The sequence below is a fragment of the Miniopterus schreibersii genome (assembly GCF_964146895.1).
Source record: "Miniopterus schreibersii genome assembly, chromosome: 2".
In the NCBI taxonomy this organism is placed as follows: domain Eukaryota; kingdom Metazoa; phylum Chordata; class Mammalia; order Chiroptera; family Miniopteridae; genus Miniopterus; species Miniopterus schreibersii.
In genome coordinates, this window is record NC_138102.1 from 22,983,629 (window position 1) to 23,001,143 (window position 17,515).

At 46.4% G+C, this 17,515-nt stretch overlaps 1 protein-coding gene across 2 annotated transcripts in view; it reads left to right on the top strand.

The window, feature by feature from the left end:
- Window positions 1-13,337, top strand: part of GPAT4 (glycerol-3-phosphate acyltransferase 4) — a 37,707-nt gene extending 24,370 nt beyond the window's left edge. For both annotated transcript variants that reach the window (XM_081127106.1, XM_081127107.1), the window contains exons 5-13: window positions 473-547; window positions 1,338-1,427; window positions 1,590-1,683; window positions 2,282-2,397; window positions 3,244-3,299; window positions 3,840-3,925; window positions 7,756-7,884; window positions 7,965-8,044; window positions 9,526-13,337. In XM_081127106.1, coding sequence (XP_080983232.1) covers window positions 473-547; window positions 1,338-1,427; window positions 1,590-1,683; window positions 2,282-2,397; window positions 3,244-3,299; window positions 3,840-3,925; window positions 7,756-7,884; window positions 7,965-8,044; window positions 9,526-9,634 — 835 coding nt within the window. In that variant the 3' untranslated portion in view covers window positions 9,635-13,337. The remainder of the gene's footprint in view (window positions 1-472; window positions 548-1,337; window positions 1,428-1,589; window positions 1,684-2,281; window positions 2,398-3,243; window positions 3,300-3,839; window positions 3,926-7,755; window positions 7,885-7,964; window positions 8,045-9,525) is intronic.
- The last annotated feature ends 4,178 nt before the right edge of the window (window positions 13,338-17,515 follow it).

Consider the following 17,515-nt stretch of genomic DNA (forward strand, 5'->3'; position numbering starts at 1 on the left):
TTCTTTCCTGTTTTAGTACAGAGGCAATATTGATCTTTAGTTTTTCTGTACCGTGTGTTTTCTTAGTGTGCCTTGCCAGGTGCTGGTACCTGCAGGCTCTACTTCCTGTTGCTTCACAAAGAAGCTCTGCTTTTGCCACCTTAAAGCCAAAGGGAAGGGTAAGACCACAGGACAGCAGATGCCTAAGGGCACAACAGCCAACCAACTTTAGGATTTTCCATCATTCTGGCTGCCTGATGCCAGAGGAGATAGTGTCAGCTGAGAACCAAATCCATAATCGCTGTCAGTTTTGAATAAAAATAAACTCTGGTTCTGATAGGCCTGTTTGCATTTCTAGATGGAACTCTAGCCTAGGTCCTAGGTGATCAGGTCTTGGGGGTGATTTCATGATGCTACTTTCATTTTCCATATTCAGTTCTGTACATGGTGCAAGGATTTGTTTGCTGTGTTTTAATTTGTCTTCTCATTTCAGGATTGCTCTCGCTTTCACAGGGATTAGCCTCCTGGTGGTGGGCACAACCGTGGTGGGATACTTGCCAAACGGGAGGTGAGTAGAGTGGGAGTATCCGTGTCTGAAGGGTACTTGGGTCTGGAATGGTGGCTCCGATGTTGAAGGCCAAGCTATTTCTCTGGGTACAGCCAAGCCACAGAATCTTAGGTGGATGAAATAACCTAATGATAACCTAATGACCAGTGGCATTAGCACTGGTCTTTTTTTTTTTTTTTTTTTAACTGATCTTGATCTGTGTTCTTTCTGCCGTCCAGCCCTCACACTCTTCCTGTTTTAAAGACAAAAGGGAAAACCACAAACTTTGGAGTCCAGGTCTAGCAGGTTTCACAGCATTCTGTTTAGCTTAGAGCATTCTACTGTGTTGATAAATTGGTAAGAGGATAAGAAATGTGGATAGGGCTTCTTTGTTTGTTTTGTTCTTTGAAGGAGAAATTTGCTTTTTCTGGGAAATTCTGGAGCAAACAAACCTCTCTTCTGCCTGGGCTGGTTAGGAGGCTGGACTCTGGCCTTTGCCTTACCTCTAGATGTTCACTGGGAAGGAAAGGAATCAGGTAGACTCACCTGTGCAGGAAATTTTAGGGCTATGATTCTAAACCCTTTTACTTAGGTGAGTTTAAACAATTCTCATCATTGCTTTGTTTCCTTGTATATGGGCATAAAGATGCTAATAAATTGTAGGGTTTTGCTATATACACTAATATTTTATAAAAATACTTTGCAGTCATAAAGGACTGTAGGCTGTGATAGTTAAATTGTTGGAGTCAGTAACTTTTCCTGTCTTCCTATATGTAAAATAAAAGCAAAAGTCTTTGTCCTGTTGTTGCAGGTTTAAGGAGTTCCTGAGTAAACATGTTCACTTAATGTGTTACCGGATATGTGTGCGAGCCCTGACAGCCATCATTACCTACCACGACAGGTGAGCAGTATGATACAGAGGGAAGTGGTGCTGGCAAAACATGACCCAACTAGGGCTCTTCTGAGCTTTCAGTTAAAAGAATTGATGAAGCTGAGGTGAGGGATGAGTTCCAAATGAATTGTTTCACACGAATTTTTGTTGCCTTGCATACATTCTAAACAGGGAAAACAGGCCTAGAAACGGTGGCATCTGTGTGGCCAATCATACCTCTCCTATTGACGTCATCATTTTGGCCAGTGATGGCTATTATGCCATGGTAAGACTTCTTTCTTATGCTTTCTTGGGGTAAAATTTCTTACTTTAGAGACTGGTCAGGGAGGCTTCTGGACCCTTCACCGAGCTCTTAAGAGTAAAAACAGGTAAACATGTTTTTATGTATGGGCCCCAACCTAGAGTTTTGCCTTTGTTTCTGTTGCTTCTGAGAACTCCTTGGGACTTTGATACCAGATATTCTGAGCAGAGTAACTGCAAGTGTGGTAGGAGATTAGACTTTGGATGTTTAGGAGGCATGAAAAGGGGTTAAGATAGGGAGAAAGGTTTTGAAGGACTGGGTTTAAGGGCATTGGAGAATCTGTGCAGGGGGGCATTTTTACACAAGGTATTGTTCAGCTTCATGTTAGGATTTTCATCTATGTTTTTAATTACACATCTCTGATATCACTGATTAAAAAGAGAAATTTAAGAGTCATGGAGTCTAATAGTGGTTTCTTAATAGTCAGAAACCTGTGGTTATTAAAATGTTAGAATGTGAGGGGTTGGGGTGGTTATCTTGTGGGATCTAAGGCTTTCTCCACAGAGTGGGGGATTTGAGTGAAGATGGCTTCACCACTAGTTATTCCTTTGTCTGAGATTAGGTGGGTCAAGTGCACGGGGGACTCATGGGTGTGATTCAGAGAGCCATGGTGAAAGCCTGCCCTCATGTCTGGTTTGAGCGCTCTGAAGTGAAAGATCGCCACCTGGTGGCTAAAAGGTAAATCAACAAAATTCCTTTGTTCTGTATTACCTGTTACAGAGTATGCATTTTACAAAATTATCCCTCCACAGTGGTATTATAGTCTTTCACACTGAGCTACACTGCTTTCATAATAGAAATACTTTTTCCTAAAACATGGAATATAAAAAGTAAAGAAACCCTAATATTAGTTACCAAATTAGTAATGTTTCTAAAGCTTTCTTATTTCTTGCACCCATAGTAACAAACAACATATGCATTTTAATGCTGTTTGAAATCTCAAAATGAATTTATTAGCGCAAGTAAAAACAAACTTAAGGCAATGGAACAAAGTACTTCCCTGTTTTCAAGCTTGAAAAAAGGATTAATCTGGTACAAGTAGTGGCAAGAGCTTTGCTGTAAATTGAGAGGAATCCAGACCCAGCTGAGACCATCTTCCATAGGGACAAATGAACTTGCCACTAAAATTCCTTTGCTGCCTCTCTGAGGGACAGAGTGTTAAGAGGTGCTTTAGGTCCAGCCCAGCAAGGCTGTTAGGAGTTTGGTAGCAAGCATTTATTAAGGGTTCTCTGTGCAGGGCCCCTGTAGCAGGTAGTCCCAAGTCTGAGCAATGTCCTCTGTACACACACTTTACTGCTTAATTGAATAATTATATGAATTAAATTGTAGTCAGATGATTTTCCCTGTCATAAGTTTTATCTTTGTGAGATTTAGATTTGGGGTTTTTGAAAGATAGGGTCGTATTTGTTCACTTGTTTTTATACAGCATCTGGTGTTACATCTGTGTAGGTTATTTATAAATGCATTTTGGTGATAATGGACGTAAGGCTGCCTGACCCTTGGTTTTATTTTTCTCTTCTAAAGACTGACTGAGCACGTGCAGGATAAAAGCAAGCTACCTATCCTCATTTTCCCAGAGGGTAAGAAGGGGTCGATCACCACAGAGAGCTCTGTGGGGGGAGGCCGTGCAGGATGGGGACTCTGGTGTTGCCTCAGAACCAAGTTCCTCGACCTTTGTTGGGGTCATCTGTTTTCAGTGAATAATGTTAGGTCCCTTTAGATTGGTTGTGGGACTAGAAACTCATAGAAATTAAGAATTTGGACTAAATGCCATAGTGTGAACTTCCCCAGTGCAGAAATCCATTCTATAGTATTGTCGACAGGGTCTTTCAGCTCCTTGTAGATTCCTTACTGAGACCTGCCAAGTCTGCTGAGCATCTCTGGCCTTTTATCTAGGCTGTGTGTGCTCATCAAGGACTATGGTCCTGTAGTAGGAGAATAGGAAGCAGATGAGTATTTTGCTTAACCCTCTTAAGTGTTCATTTATAAGCTAGGGAGATGGCAGATTATCCTGTTTGAAGAGTCATTAGAATTATTGTTATTATATTTCATTCTTAAACTCCTAATCTCTGGGGTGAAGAACCAAAAGAAATAGCATTTTATTCTCTCCTGCATTTTAGGAACCTGCATCAATAATACATCGGTGATGATGTTCAAAAAGGGAAGTTTTGAAATTGGAGCCACGGTTTACCCTGTTGCTATCAAGGTACAAGAGCTCTGAGGGTGCATGTGGCCCTTATGGCCGCTGCCACAGCAGGATGCAGCAAAAGAAGATGGGGGAAGGCGCTGGTGCCACCATCAGTGGGTTGATCCTCTCGGGTGGAGCAGCCTGGGGCTGGGCCGGTGTGGGCCGAGTGCTTAGGAGAATGCAACACTGTTCACAGCCTGTTAGAAGGAGCTGGGAGTATTGGAATGTGGAATAGCCAGACTCCAGTCCACGCCTCCCCAACCCCACCAGAGGCAGGAAATGGGGAACACTTTATAAGCTTCGTATATTTCCCTCACTTATTATCTCTGTCTTCGTAAAGCTGGCTGGAGTGTAAGAAGTTCCATCTGAAGAGGTGGCTTACTGCAGGGGTGCGGGGTTGGCTGCCCACTGGGATTTGTATTTGGTGGAGAGGCGGAGATGAATGGGTGAGGTGTGGCCTCTGTGCTGAAGGAAGAAACCACTCCACTGATTTGGGTCATGTTCTCACCTGTGAACCAAGGACAGCTTATAAAAGTGAAATGGCTCTTAAGAGCTTGTCTGTTCTACCCTCCCACCTTTTAGGAACATGGCCTCACTGTTCACACTCACCTAGAGAAATGGGATTCAGCCAGCCAACCAGTTCCCCTTTTTTCTCCTTCTTCCATCTCCCCCCTTCACAGTCATCTGATCTTATAAATACATAGTATTGTTTCCAAAAGGTTGCTGTTATGTTACAACTAAAAAACATAGGCTATTGTCAATATATTTAAAGTATTTCATTGAAATCAGGGTAAGACAGGAAATTTGAGCTGTGCTTAGAATTTAGTCTCCATACTTTTGCAAGGGTCTGTTTATCATCTGCAGAGCATTCTGTGAAAATAGTATTTTTTATTTTCATCTTGCCAGTACTGCTGGTATAGTGGGGGAAGAGGCTCTTCTCTTCTAGACGCTTACCAGCCTCTCCCTTTTTACCAGGTTGGCACAGCACCAGGGCAGGGATGGCCGATGAATAGTGGCTGCAGGGTAACTGATCCATAGGTCAGCGCTGCTTGAGAGATTTGTGGGGGATGCAGTGTCTGCTGTGGATGCAGGAATGGGGAGTGGCGTTCCCACCACATGCATGCCATCCTGCATTTTCAAGTCCTGAGAGTCCAGTGCTTCCCCGTACATGTTTATTAAAAACAAACTACTGGGTGGAAGCCCTCATTGCTCACTCGACAACATTGGTTCCTGGATCATAGCTGCATCAGCATCACCTGGAGGGATTGTGAAAATGCAGATGGCCAGGCTTGCATTTCTGTCTCATTCCTGGTTGTTGCTGATGCTGCTGTTTAGTAGCCAGCCTGTATGAAGCCTGCTCTGGAGCGATGGTTTTTAACCAGTTTTGGAACATAAACCCTTGGGGTGGTTCTGACTCCTCTCCAAAGGAAAAGGCATGTAAATGTTACATTAATTTCATTCCATTTACAAACTAAAGCCCACATAAGATTAAGAACTTCTGTTCCACAGATAGTTTTCTAGTTTTTATGAAGTTTTTGGTAACCAAACTTGGATAACATTAGCAATTTCAACACTCTTACTACATTTCCACCAAAATTGTCATTATCTGATTTTGAGCAATTTATTGCTGTTTTGAGCTTTTTGCCTGGTTTTTCTCTCTATAGGGTCTGCCCAGCATGGAACAGAGTGTCGACCCTAAACAAGGACTCACATACACTTACACATATCACATTTTTTAAATATATATAATGCTTTACAAGCTGGAAAAAAACTTTCTTCAAACCATACACATTAGCTTCTGTTTAAAACTCATTCTTCTCCCTTATTTCCTTTTAGTATTATAACATGAAGTCATTAAACCTTCTGTAATATATAAATTTCTTAGTTTCTGTAATTAAATCTAAGTATCTTCATTTCACTAGTCAGGTTCTCAGCTAGGCATAATTATCCAATTTCTATTCCGAGAATCATAAAATTTAGGCTTGAAAGGCCTAAAAGATCATACAGGTTAGACTCAGCCCACTCCCTGAGTGCAAGTGTCCCCACCACAGCCTCCCTGCCTGTGTTCCTTCCGCAGTTCTTCCAGGCCTGGGGCATTTTCTACACTGGTGGCAACTTAGTTCTGTGGCTTCACTGTTGAAATTCCATCTCCTTTTGTCTCCACTCTCTGGTTCTAGGTCTGCTTTATGAAAGTCAGTCTGATGTCTTATCTGTGATAGCCTTTCTCTCTCTCTTTTTTTTTTTTAAACATGTTTCCACTGATTTCAGAGAGAGAGGAAGGGAGAGGGAGAGAGAGATAGAAACATCAATGATGAAGAGAGTCATCATTGATCGGCTGCCTCCTGCACTGCCCCGAGTAGGGATCAGGCCTGCAACCTGGGCATGTGCCCTGACTGGGAATCGAAAGGGGGCTCCTGGATCATAGGTCAGTGCTCAGCCACTGAGCCACGCCTGGCTGGGCTCTGTGATAGCCTTTCAAACATTTGATAACAGTCCCATGATGCTTTGTTCAGGCATTCTCTTCAAGGATTCAGTTGCTTCTTTTTATTTTTTTATTTTTTATTTTTAGAGCGAGTGTGGAAGGGGAGGGAGAGAGAGAGAAACATTGATGTGAAAGAGACATCAATTGGTTGCCTTCTACGTGTGCCCCATATGGGACTGGGGAATGAAACTTGCAACCCGGGTATGTGCCCATGACCAGGAATCGAACCCGTGACCCTTCTTCAGTGTGCAGGCCGACACTGTAACCACTGAGCCACACAGGCCAGGGTGCTTCTTATCTAACTTCCTCCAGGACTCCTCCCATCAGGCTTACCTGCCACTTAAATTATTATTCTGTTTGGTGAGAATGAGGGTCACAGCTTTGGCCACATTTCCCATAAAATACTGTTGAATCACAGCCTTTGCCTCCTCTAGAGTTGTTGACAAATGAGAGTATCTGATAAGCCTGCTTCCTGGTGGGACGTGCAGCACCTCTGTGGTGGAGGCTTGTACTGTTGCTATGCATCCACTCACTAACGAACAGTGATGGTCAATCAAATCAGAGCCTCCTGCTTAAAGAGATAACTAGCTTTGTTAGAAGTGTAATTACAGCCTGGCCAGGCGTGGCTCAGTGGTTGAACGTTGACCTAGGATCCAGGCGATCGGGGTTCGATTCTCAGTCAGGGCACACGCCCAGGTTGTGGGCTCGGTCACTGACTCATCATTGATGTTTCTCTCTGTCTCGCTCCCTCTCCTTTCCTCCCTCTGAAATCAATAAAGATACATTAAAAAAAAAAAAGTGTAATTACAGAAGCATATCATAAGCTTTCTAGTTGTTTTCTCTTCAGTCTGAGACACTAGAAATGATATTTAAGACTTGGTAGTTATGTAGCAAAATATATTTGGGGGAGGCATATGTTTTTATGAGTGAATAGCATGAGGATAGAGGGTTTATAAGAAGGGAAGGGCACAGGTGAGGCAGGTGTGGTGCCATTCTGGTAATGACTGAATCTGGAGAATAGGTATATGGAGTGTATTATCCTAGTCTCTGTTTTTAGATATGCTTGAAAACTTAAGTAATAGAATATATGCACTGATAAGTGAGTAAGATGTGAAACTAATCAAAGAGGGAGGATATTTGTCTGAGGAAGGCTGTTGGGGGTGTCCTCCCAGGGTTCTACAGCAGTATTTTGGGTCAGTCAGGGAGGTTAATGTTTCTAGAGATCAGAACTGCCCTGGTGTAGCATTACTCAGAGGTGTTCATGGAGAGGGTCAGAAACAGCTTTCTAATGCTGACACTGCCCCAGTGATGCATTCACTGTTAGAACTGCTGGCTTCTTACCATCTAGCTTTCCACTGTTTTTCAGTATGACCCTCAGTTTGGTGATGCCTTCTGGAACAGCAGCAAGTATGGGATGGTGACGTACCTGCTGAGAATGATGACCAGCTGGGCCATTGTCTGCAGTGTTTGGTACCTGCCTCCCATGACCAGAGAGGTAGGTAACCCCCGCATGCAGAGATCTTCAGCTAGCTCTGTTTGAACCTGTGTTGAGCTTTCTCATTCATTTTCTTGCAGACAGATGAAGATGCCGTCCAGTTTGCAAATAGGGTGAAATCCGCCATTGCCAGGCAGGGAGGACTCGTGGACCTGCTATGGTGAGTCAGAGCCAGGTTTTATCAGCTGCGTCTAGGAGAACGTGAATTTCTGAAGGAAATACTAAACTGTTGACCCCATTTACAAAGACTTCTCTCCCTGGTGTGGAGAATGAAGCTCACCAGCCCTGGGGAGTGAGCAGTTTGATTGCTTTCTCCTAGTTCCAACTCAGAAGTGCCCTCTGTTACCCTGATGTCAGGGACATGGAGCCCAGGATGCTTGGACTAAAGCAGTGAGTCTGTAGCTCTCTGGGGTTTGTAGCAGTCTACCAGGGCACAAGCATCCTGTCTCTTCAGGTAGGGGGCAGGGTTAAGCGCTAGGGTCAGCTCTGCAGGGCATTTGACTGGAGTGGGCACTGTGGGACAGTGTAGAAATTCAAATTTTAACCTGATCTGTGGGTTCTTAGGTTAATAGCTTGGCTCTCAGGCACATAGACACTACAGCTGGTGCTCTGTGTGATTTTATTTCACCCTCAGAGTAACTCCATGAAGTAGGGAAATTGTTATTCCCATTTTCAGATGACAGCCTGAAACTCAGAGAAGTTAAGTAACCATTTTTTAAAGTCACAGAATAAACACTGAGCCAGATTTTGAACTCATTCTGACAGGCTTCTAGAGCTGGGATGTTCATCCACGGCTCCACGTTCCCTCCCCTGAGGCCTGGTAAGGACGAGGTGGCTACTTTTGAAAGGATGCCTTTACTGTGGATGTGAAAGGATAGCAGATGTCAGGTCTTCTGGTGTGAGGTCTGCCCAATGATGGGGCTTCATCAGAGACTCCCACCACTACCACCTCCATAACTCCAGAAAAGGGGTGGGGCTGAAAGACTGAACTTTCAGCCTGGATTTTCACTGGTCATTGAAGATGATAATTATAGTATGTAGGCAGAGTTTTGGTGACAGGTAGGCGGGAGTGGGACTTGAAAGAATCAAGTCCAATTTGATAGGATCTATTTGGAGATATGAGGGAGGTGCTGGGATTCCCCACAGCGCCAGCCCTGAGCACACAGGAAGTAAAAACATGCATTTCCCCTTTTGTTGATTGTTTGTGTGAATTTGGAGAATCCTTGTGTCTGAGTTTTACAGATTTTATTTCACAGACCCATTTTACAGATTTATTGTAAGTCTCAGTGTCTCTTAAAGCTTGGCTTACTTTCCATAATGCCAGAATACCTCCTTTGTCTTTGTAAGGCGAGGATGAATGTTGGAGTAGAAAGAATTTTAAACTGTTTGGTAGGTCTCAGCAGTGACAGAGCACCTCGAATATGAGCAGTGAATTCTAGCCCCAGGCAGGAATGAGTTCTGAGGTGGAAAGGGTGGATTTGGGAGTCCAGGGCCGGTTTCTGAGCTCACCCTGATGAGAGAGCCGCGAAGGACCTTTGCTTCTGCAGGTGTTTCTTGGTTTTGAGCAGCATAGTGCACTGGCTGTGGTGGAAGGTGGGCAGGAAGTTTCTTTGTTGTTACCTGCAGCCTTTCTCTCCCCAGGGATGGCGGTCTGAAGAGGGAGAAGGTGAAGGATGCTTTCAAAGAGGAGCAGCAGAAGCTGTACAGCAAGATGATTGTTGGCAACCATGAGGACAGGAGCCGGTCCTGAGCCCAAGCCCCATGCTGGCTGGAGCCACTGAGCCTGAATCCTTACACAGGCCAGCTGGAGTCGTAGCCGCCGCCCCTACTGCTGCATTCCTCCAGACTCCAGTCCTCAGGCTGCTCTGAGTCCCGACGCCAGCTTCTTCAGAGCCACCTGGATCTCTGGGCTCGCCGTCTGAAGCGAGTGCTGCTGGGTGTCTCTGCCCAGGACGGGATGCCTTCTTGTTTCTTTTACAATAAGTCCGTTGGAGGAATGAATGCCATTAAAGTCAGCTCTCCACCTGTGCACACGCGGGGCTGAGTGGTGGGGAAGAGTCGGCCACATTCCTGTGCCCGTAGGACGCTAGTCTCTTAAAGATGCCCACATGCCAGGGCTTTGGCTGGGGAAGGGCCACCCACTCATGAGAGGTGCTGCAAAGCAGTGTGGCCTGCCAGCCAAAACATTGCCCCAAGCCTTGTAGCTTCACAGATTTGATAAAAAGAAAACTTATCTGCAGGGGCTTTCAGCAAAATGAAGTTTTAAATTCTCATGCAGTCACCAAAGGGGATGGGAAGAGGCAAGATGGACCAGTGACTGGTGTGTGGTGGGAACCAAGAGTCATTTCATGTTCAAACTCCAGTGCTCACCCCAAACTCCCATGTGACTTGCTCTTCGTTAACACGTGCCTCAGTTTCCCCATCTGTAACCTGGATCAGGAGGGGAAGGGTGGTGATACCTACCTCACAGGGTTGTTGTGGGGATTGAAGTGCTATAGTACGTGGACAGGGGAGCTCAGTGTTACAAGTACAGGTCCCTGAGATGTGGCAGGACGAGGTCAGAGCTTGGAGCTGCTGCCCAGGCTTCCAAGTTGTTTTGTGAGTAAATAAAATTGTCTTTGACAGTGAATGAATAGAGGGGTTTTTCCCTTCACTCTTTCTACCCTGGATGTAACTCTAAGCAACGTGTTTCTTATCAGAGTTACAGAACATAACCCTGGGGCTGAAGGATGCCTGCTGGGCTTCTGGTATGAAGAGGAGTATTGTTCAGAAGGTAAACTACTCCTATCAAATGTTTGCTTACGTATCTCAGAATTCCCAGCAGAGACGGAGGTGTGGATTTCTGCACAGATGGTGCTGTGGGATTAGAGGTGTGTGATGGGGGCACAATTTGTTGAGGTGGGAGAGAGAGTGCAAGGTGTCAGGGTCAGTCTGTAAGAGTGGAAACCACGAGGAAATACAGGAGACTGGCTGGAGCCGAGGCCCCACAAGGGTCAGTGAGGAGCAGGAGTGGTCGTGGGTATTTGGTGCACTGTGGGCTTCCACATAACTAGAGGGAAGCAGCAGGCTCCATGGCCTCCTGCACCCACCTGCAGTCACTGAGGGCAGATCCGAAACCAAGCCACCCTTGCAGCTTCCTGCTTCCAGTGTCCACCAATTTCAAATCCCTCAGAAAACAGTTGTCTCACCTCTAGCATTTATCCATCTCCTCCCTCCTCCCTTCCCCTACTACGCATGGCAGTCACCACACCTCTCAGGATTTTGCACCAGCCATGGTGTCACCTCTCCGAGGCCCCCTCCAGCCTGGATTTGGGGATGTGGGAATGAAGCCCCGCTCCTGAGGCTGCTGAGGTAGTACTTTGTCTTGCCTGACCTGAGTGTAACTCACCTGACCGCTTTCCTGCTGCTCTGCCTCCATTCCCTCTGACCTGCTACTTGGTGAAAAATTTTCCTCTCAAATAAAAACACTATTATGTCTGCAAGAACAGCCTGTTATGAACTGTTTTACAAAGTATTCAGGAGTAAACAGTGATATCAGCCTTTATAAGAAGTGATATTTACAGTGTTAAAACTGTCTGGAATGATCTTTAAAAATTGATCTTGAAGACTAAGGTCCCTTTTTAAACTCCCTTTAAAAAAAAGACTTCTGCTGATTAGTACATTTATTTTATGATTTTCATAGGTATTTAATATTTTATTTTTATGTTTCTCACATTCTTTTCAACAAACCTGTCTGCCAGTGACATAAAGTATTGCAAGAACCTGGTTTAGAATCACTGCTATGTAAAGAAATACTTGTGGAGACTAAGTAATAATGATTTTCCTCTTACTAAGTGAGGAGAGGGAATATGAATTACACTCCCCCCCCCCAAAAAAAAAATCTAAAGTTTTAATTTAGTGCTTGTTACAAGCATGCAGATGCATCAGACTGCTCCATTGTCTTAATTGGGGACCCTGCAGGCCCCAAATTATCTGTAAGTCAAAATATTTGGTTTGGGATAACAGAATTGGTCATGGCTCTTAGGGATAACAACAGAGAAGCATGTAAAATGCAAAATACACTCGCTGTTGTGATCCCAGAAGTGATGAGGGTGCTCTTAGAGTAAAACCAAGTGGCATTAATCAGTGGCATGAGCACTGGTCAGCTTCTGATCCCACTTCCAAACCTGCAGCATCTCCTTGGCTGTTTGATTTGGTTTCCCTGTGACAATTCACCCATAACGAAGGACTTGGCCTGGATGACCTCTAAAGCCCTTTGTACCTATGCAGTTTCTGTAATTCTCACATCCATAGTTCAAACTTTGGCTTTAAGCCTAAAGTCATCTGGGTTCAGGAATAAGAGAAGTCAGTTTAAAACCATTTGTCTCCTCCAAAACAATGGGGCCAGTGAAACTCCATTCCACTATAGGGTGTCCCACGTGGGAAGGAGAGTCCCCAGTGCTATAGGTGACTGTGGGCCTAGGTGGGTTTGTGGATCTCGGAAAGACTTTTTTCACTCAAACAGATTTCCACCCCCAGCAGTTAGAGAAGGAACTTTCTAAAAAGCCTAGTAAAATTCCCCTGCCAGAGGAAGCTCAATACAAGGCTGTCAGCCAGGCCAGAGCTCAGCAAGCTAAGCTTGATGGAGCAGTTTGAGATGACATCCTTGTGACATTGTAGAACCAACTTTGAAACTTGGTTCTTTACTGTGTCAGACCCCATTCCCTGTTGCTACCCTTCAGAGATTAAAGAAGGTTTGATGTGTGGTGGTGGGAAGTGCTCCACAGAACCCTGAGTACCCAGACCAGACCAGTGACAAGTCCTCAGGCACCGTCCTATGTCAGCCCCTCGCAGCAGCACCCTACCAGTGGTGGGACTATAAATCCAGCCATTTGCTTCTTGGAATTCACCAAAACCTCAGTGGTCAGGCACAGTGCTTCCCACAGTCCCCAATGCATGAGAGTCCCCCGTGTCTTAGGTCCCATCTGCCTGTTGTGCATCTAGGGTGACGAGCTCGGTTTCTCCAGCCACACTTGCCCCGTATAGCCCGGGCCATTGGGGCTGGGAGGGCAGCTGCATGCACACTGACTCTTGGACAGGTTAAGAGACGACCATCCAGCCATCCATCTTCCATTGCACTAACACCCCCACTCCCCCCAGTCAATATGTCTCTCTCCGATGGGAAAGTTAATAAATTTTGCTCTAGATTAAAAGTATTGATCATTTCATTTGTAAACGATAAATAAAAAAGGGGAACTTTTCATTGCACCAGGAGTAGCGTCTGGTGTATTTTGCTGGTGGAATTGCGCTGGCTGTCGGGGGGTGGGCTTCTCATATGCATTCTGGCCGGCCAGCTGCATTGATTTCCTATTAGTCTCCCAGCACCACCCAGTAACACATCATTTCAGTACCGGCTATTAATGGTCTTTTGATAAATAATCACTTGTAAGTCAATAAATTTTTATTAAACAGTGTGGCTCTTTGATTTATTAAAATCCGACCGTGTTTGTCTGGGAGAAAAGGGATGCTGAATTGAAGTGGAGGTTTTCATACATCTTCCTGACGCCAAGCAGTCACCGCACACTCCAGAGAAAAACAATTGCATTTTAACAGAAACAAAACAGCCGAGTTTGGAACTTGGACCCAGGGAAACTTTATCTCCGTCAGTCTGAGGCTCACTCTACAGGGAGCAGTAGCAGGCCTGAGGGCTCCGTGTCAAGAACTTTGTGTTTGCTTCTGAGAGTGGTGAGGTCCCTGGACTTGGCCCCTCCTCAGTTGCCTTCTGGGTAGCACAGACCCTCTCTGCAGCGAACAGGTCCACCGGTCAGCCCACCCTGGTGATGGCACCTTTGGCAAATAGACTTGAGATCCATGAGACAAGTGGGACTGCAGGACCTGTTAGCATCCTGACCAAAGTCACATCCTGTAGCAGGAAATGCCAAGGGATGGACTATGTTTTGTTGTGTGGAAATTTGGCTGTATGGATTATTTTGAGAAGTGAGCCAATAGCTGAAGATTGGAAATCTTTTTTGTGAGGTGGTCATTGGCATAAAATTGGCTGTAAAGGTTTTGGCACCTTTTCATTGAGACCAATATGGCCCCAAACATGAGTATAGAGTGGTCCAACCAGTGAATACAGAAGCAGAACTCCAGAGGGAAATCTGAGGAAGGGAAAAAAAACTTGGCTCTTAAAAGGTTTTTATTAAAACACACTAGTTGGCACTCCTTCTTCTTGTCCCTGCCCTTGTTCAGGCCACTGCTGACGACTTTCATATTTAGTGTGACAGGTGTTAACAGAAGGGCTTTTGAAGGGGAGACTGCTAGTAAATTCAGCTGAGGGGCTTTGATGTCCAACATTTCATGTTATTAAATGTTTAAATCACATTCTAAATGTTTTTAAAATTTAATGTTTTAGACCTGCTGCAAGGTTTATGTGTTGTTGCTTGGAGTCCCTTTCCTGTCCTGGTCTTGGGGGCGAAAGCTGCTGCATCAGGGGACCTCGAAGGGGAACAGGAAGCTGGAGAACAGAAAACAAAGTGTGACTGCCCAGCAGGTGAGTATTACGGGGGGGGGGGGGGGGGGGGGCTTTCCCCAGAGTGGCCCATTCTGGCCCAGTGTGCAGGGAGCTGGGCAAGGACCAGCTTCTTTTCCATGGAGCTCTGAGGCTTGTGCCTCAGGCTTGAACCCCACCCCACTCAGGGTGGTGCAGCGGTGTGCTCAGGCAGGGAAGTCGTAGGCCAGCACAGCTTTGTAAAACATGAGTCACATTAAGCAGATCTGCGCTTTACACATGCAAAATCCAAGCCAACTTTCAAGGCTAGCCTTTGTTAATTCTCTCACGTGACTTCCTTGCTCATGTTTTTTCTGCTTTGTTGTTAGGACTTTGGGGGGGAACTTGGAATCATTTTGGTTTCTTGCACTCCACGGGCTGGCTTCTGGTGATTTTGAGCCAAGTACATGAAAATATGCACTTGGGGTGCAGCCTTCATGATAGTTGGGGGTGGGAGGAGAGTGAAGTTGGCACGAAGGAGTTACAAGGGGCATTTCCACCATCATCCAGCAGGTACTTGCATCACCTGTAGGTATAACCAGGCTGCAGGAGGCCGAGGGAAAGTGGAGGTTGACAGGCTCTGTCTCCCTTGGGAGTAAGGATGGAGACCTGAAGCTTCCAGAAGAGGAAATCCTAGAGAGCTATAGCTATTTCCTTCTATTGACCACACGGCTCCCAAAATGCATTTTCATTGCATTTGAACCCCTCCACATATTGCAGACTTTGCTCCAAATGGCTGGAAATGAGGTCAGGAGGTTAGCTAGTGCCTTCACATCTGATCCCATCCAGAATTCTAGGCCAAGATGTTCCTTGGCTCACCTTGCTCCCTCCATCCTGTTTTCAGGGTCTGGACAGACACTTGCCTCCCTAACTTGAGGATTGGACTCTACAGAGTGGCTGTGGGAGGTGCCCAGTGTCTTGGGGTCCCCGGTTCCTGCTGTAGCTGCAGTGGGCTCGGGGAAGGGCTGCTTGCACTCAGATTGATCCACCAGCTGTGATTTGTCATTTCTCCAAGGCAGGCGCTGTTTTCTCTTGCTTCAGGAGGCCCCTTCGACACCTGCTTTATTTTTCTTCCTGCGCTGACGTGACGGGAGACAGGTGTTAAACTACTTAATCACTTTAAAATTGTTTTAATTTTCTGTTTTTTATTGATCTCTCCAGCACCAATTAATCAGCTCACTGGACCAGGCAGTTAGTACATTAAAAATTGTCAGGGAGGCCGTGCATCTTGCAAAATGTCTAAAAAATATTCGGCTAGCAAATTTCGTTTTTCTTTGGCATGCAACAGTCCTTGGCCCACAGGACTCCTACCTGAAAAGGGCCTCTATGTCTGGGGCTTGGGTTTGGGAAGAGACAGGGTACAGGCAGGACTCTGGCCAGAGGGGATACCTGTGGGGAGAAAACGGGAGCAGGTGCCCTTCTAGTCCCTGATTTGCCACCTTTCCTTCCACTTCTGTTCTCTGCATCCTGAACAACGTTGGGTCTCCTTTCCCCAGGAGTGTTGGGAATTTTGGAGGAAGGGTGTGCTTGCTCTGGATGTTTGTCCTGCCCCCACGAGGGCAGGACTTCGCAGGCTGTCACTGCCCTCATGCCCACAGCCAGATTTCCTCTCCCTGGACTCTGGCACTTTTGACTTATCCTTCTGACGCTGCAGAGCCACCTCCCTGGGTCAGCGGCCTGCTCAACCTCGTAGCTGCTGGCAGGTGGCTGGGTGCCATACTGCCTCATCCCTGGCACCTGAGTGATGATCCCGAAGCCCTTCCATGGAAGGTTCTGGGCCATGCCATCCCCACAGTCACCCAGTTCTGTGCTGCTGTTATCACTACTCTTGAAAATTATTTATTAACTTCTTGGCTGTACCTTCTGAATGAATTAAAATGTGGACAGAATAACCGGGGGCTTCCATATCATTTCACGGGGACAGAAATTTATTTCCCAATTGTCTCATTTTTGCCTAATTTTCTATCCCTTTCCAAAAGCACGCCCCTTATTTTTTTTGTAGCAAATTAAATATCAAGTAGCCTGTCTGCCTGGCCTGAGTAGTCTGTTCCTTTCCGGTGGGGACCAACCTCCTCAAACATCTCCCGCCCACCTTGCCCCTCTTGGTTCAGCGCCCAGCCGCCAGCATGACCGAGGGGAAGCGCCTTTTCGCCTTCCCCCAGCGCCACCGGGGTTCACACGGGTTTCCCCAGAGGCCTCAGGCACAGGCTCTAGAGTCAGGGCCTGGAGTGTGGGAAGCGGGGGGCAGGCTGGGCAGCCCCTGCACTCAGGCCAGACTCACCCGCCCCCAGCCCCCAGCCCCACCCGCTCTGTATTAATTGGTATTTGATTGGGCTAGGACGTATAATCTGGTATTGATTTTCTCTCTGGACGCCACAGCTTTATTTGCTCACATCTGCCGTGTGTTTAATTGGTGCTTTGCTCTGGAAACGGGAGATCTTATCGGCCCGTTGGGTTTCTTTTCCTGAGACACGCAGGCACGCACACACCCTCACCGAGTTCTCCAGCCCTGCCCTGCCTCTCCCCGACCCTCCCGCCCGGAGGCATTTCTGCTGGGTGGAGGGGGGAGAGTGACTCAGAAAGGCGTTCTCAGAGTCTTCCGGTCTCTGCACTTGACCGAAGTATGGTGGCTGCCCTCCTGGTGTGTGGCTGTGGAGTCAGACTGGGTCCAAATCCTCCACCTCCCTCTGAATTGCCTTGAAGCTAGCCTCTTGAATTTTTTGGCATTGCAGTGACTTCTTCATCTGAGAAAAAAGGCAGAATGCTTGCTTTGTAGGATTTTTAGAGAATGTCTGGCAGTCATCACACACCATGCCCAGCAGTTAGCAGGTGCTCAGTAAACAGCTCTTTGGTCGGTAACGTTGTCCCCTTTGGCCTGTGCGGCTCCGTGCAGTGCCTGCCTGGTATGAGAGATCACGGCTCATAGCTACGTGCACGGGAACGGAAAGGGTCTCCCATCACCTTTGTGTGACCTGGTGGGGTGGGGGAGCATGCCTCCCTGGGGCTCAGGGTCCAGTGAGAATCTCTGACCTGAGGCACTGCTCCTGTCCTCTCCCTGCCCTAGGGAACTCCTCTCAGCAGGGCCTCTCTGTCACCTGACAC